At 45.3% G+C, this 7,704-nt stretch overlaps 1 protein-coding gene across 1 annotated transcript; it reads right to left on the reverse strand.

Moving 5' to 3' along the window:
- Nucleotides 1-1,389: 1,389 nt before the first annotated feature.
- On the reverse strand, nucleotides 1,390-2,019 carry LOC108761576 (uncharacterized). Its single transcript, XM_018508186.1, has one exon. The coding sequence runs from the start codon at nucleotides 2,017-2,019 to the stop codon at nucleotides 1,390-1,392; it is 630 nt and encodes a 209-aa protein (XP_018363688.1).
- Between the last annotated feature and the right edge of the window lie 5,685 nt (nucleotides 2,020-7,704).

Below are 7,704 nucleotides of genomic sequence, written 5' to 3' on the forward strand. Positions count from 1 at the left end.
GCTTCTGATGGAGCATACTTTGAATGAACTTACTTTGTATTGTTTTGTTTAAATAAATACATCTTTTTCATTTTAAAAGGGCGGAAACTTATTCCCATACCCAATACATTATGTACACATTTTTACACATGGTTGTCATCAGACTCCAAAGAGGCCCTTTGCCTTGCCAGACGCTCCCACTCGGCCCGCTCCTTCTTGTGCACGACGGCCTAGCAGAAATCCGCGAGGACCGTCCACGCAGCCGAGCATATAGCCACCCTGACAATAGAATCGTATGCCCTGTCAAGGAGATCGAACCCCAACCGCTCAAAAAGTGACATTCTCTTCGCGGCCCAAGACGGGCAAAACAACAACGTGTGCATCGCCGTATCCGCAGTCGCATGACAATGCGCACAAATCGGCTACGCGTTACGCTGTAACTCAAAAAGGTAGGCCCCAAGGCACTCATGACCCGTTAAAATCTGGGTCATGCGGATTGTATGAATATATTTAAAATAAAGAATGTGTCTCTCCATCGCCCATTCTCGTGAGAACACAACCATATTATCTTCGTCTGTCCGATTTTAACGCGATCATTGACATAGAAATTTATTTCTTAATGATACTCTGAAATATCAGAAAGTCCGGATTCGAACTGCTTTTCACGTACGCGAACTTGACCGGCTCGCGGATCTGCTATCGATAACGCGATTCGTCGATACGATCGGCCTAGTAAGAAGTGACGAATGAGGAGTGACAATAACAACGTCGTTAAAGGTCCCCTTTTTCACGTGTTTGAGGACCTTCTTCCGCGGACGCACGCAAGTACATATTTCGACATCAAAATCGCTCGAAAGTCGAAAACAATATACATAAGAAACAAACAATTTCGGACGATCTGGAAGTCTCTCCTTAATAACTAACGGAAATCTGAACATACCGCCCGCCTCGTATACTAGGGTATACGAATTGGATTAGTAACAGAATTAATAGAATGAGTAGACATAAATTACACAGTAGCAGCGCTAATTAAAGAACGCTCAGTGGCGACTATAATTGACGCTGATATGAAAACAATGAAACTTGAATAAATCAACACTTTGATACAGCAAAGAGAACACAATCAATCAGTCGTTTCGGATACAGAAGATTTACAGTTTATAGGCAGTTTACACAATTGCGTTATAGGTTGCTTCAAAAGTGAAAGTGCGGTGCGGATCGTAACTACACGAACGAGTCCGTCAGATCCCGGGTGGATCTGTTGAATTCTCGGTAGTTCCCATTTGTTTGGCGGAACAATGGATTTTTAACTAGTTCACCGACAGCCAGATTTGGCTCAGTGTTTCGCCACTTATTTCTCTGTTGAAGCGAATGTAAATAGTCTCGCGAGCAAAAATGCCAGAGTTGCTCTTACATAGAGCGCATAAGTTGCCAGCGCGAAAGTCGATCCGGATTAATCGTGAGCACGGATTCCTCCGGAACGGCGATCATCGGTCGGCCTATTAGAAAATGTCCAGGAGTGAGCGCAGACAAATCGCTAGGGTCATCGCTAAGAGCAGCAATAGAACGGGAATTAAGGCACGCTTCAATTTGACAGAGAAGCATCGCAAACTCAGCCTGCGAGATTGTACGCGTCCCGGCGATTCTCTTCAGTTGCGCTTTAAAACTTTTAACTCCGGCCTCCCACAGGCCGCCGAAATGCGGAGCAGCCGACGGAATGAATTCCCAATCTACACCGTCGGCGGCGAAAATGTCTAGCATATCAGGGTCATTTTTTAAAGTACGAAAATGACGTTGCAATTCTCGATCAGCCCCATGAAAGTTGGTGCCATTGTTACTATATATGTGACGCGATAATCCTCGATGACTCGAAAATCTTTTGAACGCGGCCAAAAATCCTTCAGCGGAATAGTCTTCCACCAATTCAAAATAAATCGCTTTTGTAACGAGGCAAATGAATAAAGTCACGTATGCTCTCCTAGTCCTCTTTTGTCCGCGTCCGACGAATGGAATAATGTTAAAGGGATCGGCGTAGTCCATTCCGGTATGCTCAAACGGAGGCGACGAGTTAATGCGGAAAGAGGGAAGCTCTCCCATTAGTTGTGAACAAGGTAGCGCGGAGTGGCGCGTGCAAGTGATACACTTACGAATACAGGCTTTCACGGCGCTCCGACACCATAATATCCAATATCGTTGACGCAGCATTCTTATGACCAACTGCGCTCCACCGTGCAGGGTTGTCTTGTGCGCGCGCTGTATTAAGAGATTAGCTATACGATGTTTGGGAAGAATGATAGGATGCTACTCATCGTAGCTGAGAGCAGCGTTTTTCAACCGCCCGCCAAGACAGAGTAATGAGTTTGTATTAACGAATGGATGTAACAACTTTAGAGGATTGGATCGAGGAAGACAGGAATTATTTTTCAACGATTTCATTTCTGGTGCAAACGCTTCCCTTTGAACGTAGCGGAGCCAGAAAAACTCAGCGTCGCGAAGTTCTTCACCTTTAAGAGGGGAGAAGAGAAAATACTGCCCTCTCGTTTCAATTTTGTGACGAATCGACGAACGTAGGCCGTGACTCGAATCAGTTTAGTCCAGTTTGAAAGCTAATAGAAAGTTTATAAATCCCATTACATTCGTCCTCGCTTTCGACGTGAAGGATAATGGTCTCACGAGCTTCATCGGAAATTTGTCGAGCGGTGCCATGATCAGGCGAAAAGGAGACGTCGTGAGACGACCAAGAAGTCGACGACTCGGTTAGCCATTTTGGGCCGATCCACCACAATGAGTGAGTGGACAATTCGTCGGCTGATAGACCTCGAGAGGTGCTGCAGTCGGCAGGGTTATCCTTTGACGGTACATGAAATCCAGAGTAACCTACCATCGCGCTGATGGTAGGTTACTCTGGATTTCAGACACACGATTGACCACGAACGTTTTCCACTTAGCGGGATGTTGGCGCAACCATGCCAGCGCGATCGAAGAATCCGACCAGCTGAATATCAAAGCGGGGGACGAGTTTAGATAGATAGATAGATAGATAGATAGATAGAGCGTTTATTGTTGTTCTAGGACGAACTCTAAGTACATTCAAGATAAGTAGCCGTAAGGCTGATATATAGAAAATACATAAGGAGAAAGATATAACAAACTATAAATCAAAAGCAAGCGGTTAAGAGACTATACAATGCTGTAAATGATATAAACTCCGAAATAATGATTAACAACCATTAAAAAAATTAACATCTAAAAAATATATATATATATCGCAGATATGATAATATATGACACTGAAACATACATGTAACACAATAATGCTACGAAGTGATATGTTATGTTGTAAGAAACAGAATAAGATATACAGTAAAAATATGAAATAAAAATATATGGTTAACATGTGATATATGAAATAAAGTATAAATAAAATGAAATAGAATGAAATAAAATAAAAGTGAATACAACAGATAAAATAAAGTAGCATATAAAACAGAGCCGGTATAGGAACGTAGAGACAAGAAAATTTCGCAGTTGAATATCGCAATTGGAGGTCACAAGCATGCACCAGAAAATACATGAAGTTAACTCAAGAATAGTCTCATTCACATGCACTCGCCCGCCGCTGCAGATGACTGAAGAGTCCTCGTTTGAAGGAACTCACTGATTCAGATTCCCGGTGGAGAGGGGGAGTGAGTTCCATAAAAAGGAAGCAAAATGGAGAGAAAGAATTATTGATAGCAAGCGGTTCTACAGGAAGGGACGGTGAGGTCAAGAGGGGAAGCCCGCAAAGTGGCCCGAGATGTGCTGTGGAAATGAAAATTGAAGGATAAATATGGAGGGGAACCCGATTGAAGAATCGTAAATAGAAAACAGCACATAAGGTAGACGCTTCTGTCATCCGCAGTCAGCCATTCCAACCTAGCGTAAAACGGAGAGATGTGTTCTTCCCTGCGAAGATCGAAAATGAAGCGCACACAAGCATTCATCAGACGCCTAAGCCTAAGCCTGAGCTGTACAGTAATGTTAGTAAATACGGCAGCGCAATAATCAAAAAGGGGGAAGATCAGTGAGGACACAAGCCGAACTCGAAGGCGAGTAGGAAGACAATTTTTCCTGTATTTAAATCTCCACAGAATGCCATTTACTTTATTGGAGATCAGCCTCACATGGCCAGTCCAACTAAGCATGCTCGACAAGGAGACACCCAAATCGATCACCTTATCGACGAGTTCAATGGGAAAGCCATCTAGAAACAACTCAATGTTGCGATGCGTTCTGAGATCATCAACATACCGAGCACTACCCAGAAGGATGGCCTTGGTTTTGCTTGGATTTAGTTGGAGGTGATTCTGGCGCGACCATCGCGAGATAGAGGCGATGTCCTCGCTGATCCGTCCCAAAGCAATCTCCAATTCATGAGGATGGAAGTGGAGATATATTTGCAGATTGTCCGCATACAAAATATGGTAACAATGCAGCAAGGTCATTAATAAAGATGGCGAAGAGAAGAGGATCCAGTACTGAGCTCTGGGGGACCCCGGCGCTCACAGGGGACCACGATGAGAAACCATCCGGACCCCGCACACGTTGCCGCCTGCCTGAAAGGTATGACCGGAATTAGTTTATGACAGGATTTGAGATACGGAAATTAGAGAGCTTTAGCAGAAGCAGGTTATGATCCACCGAATCGAATGCCTTGGAGAATAAAAAAGGACAAGTAATGTGACCATTCTTTTATCGATGGCACGCCTGACATCGTCAGTTAGCCTAACCAAGGCCGTCTGCGTGCTGTGGCCGCACCTGAAACTAGCCTGGAAGGGATGTAGGAGATTGAGATGTTGAAGATGAGCTGAGAGTTGATTGAATACAATATGCTGTAGGATTTTTGAGAGGATACAAAGGAAGAGGAAGAGAGTTGAGCCGAGATAAAGAAAGAATTAAGGTTTTCTGGCGAAAATTTATAGTTCGGGGGAGAGGATTTCGGCTTGGTAAGACCCATTGACCTGAGCTCAGACCAGAGTCGCGAAGGAGACGAGGAGGAATTAAGACGACACATTAAATAGGCATTTCTAGAAGAGTCAACCCGGAGGCTGACCTGATTGCGCAGAAGACGGAAGGCACTCCAGCTAGCGGGGGAAGGATGCAAGCGAAAGTGTTTTCACGCAGCATCCCGCTCCCGCATGAAAATCCTGATGGGCTGATCGAGCCATGGAGCCGGAGGTCTTCTGGCTCTGAGGAACGAAGCGGAACATGAGTATCGAGCAGTACCAAGGAAACGATTTAAGATATCCACTTTATCGTTAAGGAGGGAGGAACGACACATAGCTGATCAGTCAAAGGAGCGTAAGGTGCTGATAAACTCATCGGTGTTAAATGAGGAGTAACTGCGAACACTGATTTCGCGGGGAGGAATACGATGGTTCGGAAAATCAAGGGTCACCTCTAAGAGATCATGCATGGCAAGAAATGAGAGACTATGTTGGCGGAAAGATTTTATAAGCGATCTATTGCTAATAAAACAATGGTCTATGCGAAAACTCGAGGAAGAAGTGAAATAAGTTTAAATGAGTTTAGCGCCGTTTGAACCCACTTAATCAATCTACTCAAGAGAACGATAGCATTCAGTTCAAGTCGCGGTATATTAAGCATTTTAAGAGGCGCGACTTTCGTTTTTGCAGCAAGCAAACAGACTTGAACGTCTGTAAGTGAATGAAGAACGCGAAGATAGACAACGACTGCATAGGCTTGATTAGAGGCGTCAGCGAAGCCGTGTATTTCAAATGCAAGATTGTCTCTGTGTCGACCGGTCCAGTGCAGTATCCGGACATTATTCGGAGACTCTAAATTGAAGTAATATTCCTTCTATTGTTGACGAAAGTCGTCAAGAAGGGGGGTATCCTAATCGCATTGGAGAAGTCACAACTCTTGTAACAAAATTTTTGCTACAATTACGATTGGAGCGGCCCAGCTGAGGGGGTCATACAGTTTTGCAATAATCGACAGAATAGAGCGTTTCGTTGGTGCGACCGGCAACGAAGTGTCGACAAGGAATCGAAACGCGTGGGGAAGCCACGAGATGTCAAGCACCTTAAGAGTCTCGTTTTGCAATAAGAGATGATTAGTCACATCGGTTTGATTAATTGACAAATCGCGAAGAAGTTCAGGAAAATTCGAGGCCCATTTTCGAAGTTAAAAATCTCCTCTCTTGAGGAGCTCCGCTAATTGAATTCGGGTGGCACCCAGTTGGACACGGTTCAATTGGACACGAGCCACTCACAGCGCTTGAGACTACAAAGCTCCTAAGCACCGGTCGCTGTGAGTGGTGGTGTCCAATCGAGAGCCGTGATCAATCGGGATCACCCCATTGAATTCGACACTCGATTAGTGACTCGACGTCGTCCTCACCGAAGAGCGCGCCATCCATGTAGATTGATTCACTAAGTATCGGGACCGCAGCAGGATAGTTGGAGCCCTCGTCTAACGATAGTTGTTTTAAAACGCGTATCGCGAGATATGGAGCAGGAGTGAGCCCGTACGTTACCGTAAGAAGCCGGAAATGTTCGATCGGCTTGTCGCAGGATGGGCGCGAGAGGATGCGTTGGAAATCGGTATCGAGGGGATTAACTAGAATTTGTCGAAACATTTTTGCAATGTCCGCAGTGTAAACAAAACGCCACTGCCGCCAACGTAACAGAATGGCAGGGAGGTCCTGCTGTAATTTTGGTCCAACCAATAGATGATCATTCAGCGACGTGCCATTTGTCGTTTTACTAGAGGCGTTAAAAACAACGCGTAATTTCGTGGTGCAACTAGATTCGCGTAAAACCGGAGGATGATGAGGAATATATACAGGATCAATAACGGTTTCACCGAGACTGTCAATCTAACTCATATGTCCCAATGAACGATATTCTTCTAAGAACTCGTTATACTCTGCTCGCCAGCGCAGCCTCGTTTCCATTTTATTATAAAGTACGGTAGCGATAGGCAGCGAATCGCCTATGTCAACTGGAAGTTCATGCCGAAATGGCAATCTAACAACGTACCATCCATCCGGAGAACGGCTATGAGTGGCGAGGAAGTGTTGTTCGCAACGGGGTGATCCCGATTGACCACGGCTCGATTGGACACCACCAATCACAGCGACCGGTGCTTAGGAGCTTTGTAGTCTCAAGCGCTGTGAGTGGCTCGTGTCCAATTGAGCCGTGTCCAACTGGGTGCCACCCGTTCGCAACGCTCTTCCTTTTCTGTAAGCGGGGAAGGATGCGAGACCTCCTCGTCTTTCCAGAATTTCTGGAGAAGCGAATTCGTATCGTGAGGCGATACGCAATTACATGTACAAATCTTTTCGGACTCAATTGGTTCGCGACCAGTAGGGCCAGAGAAAATTCAGCCTAACGCTGTCAACTGAGCGGTAGGCGTTCCGAGAAGGCCTTGACGGAGGCCATGTTTCAAAAGAGAACCGTATCAGTCGGCACCAATTAGTAAATGAATTTCGAAGGATTGGGATCGGCAAACGAAAGGCCTTGCAAATGAGGTCACGACTCAAAGGGCTGAATCTGCGACGCTGCGTATGACGCAACGCGTTGAAAGACATATGGGTTTAAAGGGAATCTTGATCCGGAATTAGAGCATGGCGTTAACTGCAGAGAGACGCGAGATTTTGCTAAGCCCGTAAAGGACCCCGCACTAATCCTATATGAAATTGGATTTCGGTTAAATCAAATG

Source organism: Trachymyrmex cornetzi, unplaced genomic scaffold (genome assembly GCF_001594075.2).
Source record: "Trachymyrmex cornetzi isolate Tcor2-1 unplaced genomic scaffold, Tcor1.1 scaffold254, whole genome shotgun sequence".
In the NCBI taxonomy this organism is placed as follows: Eukaryota; Metazoa; Arthropoda; class Insecta; order Hymenoptera; family Formicidae; genus Trachymyrmex; species Trachymyrmex cornetzi.

Coding starts and splice junctions, on each gene's coding strand:
- LOC108761576 (XM_018508186.1), bottom strand. CDS start 2,019: ATGGACTACGCCGATCCCTTTAACATTATTCCATTCGTCGGACGCGGA.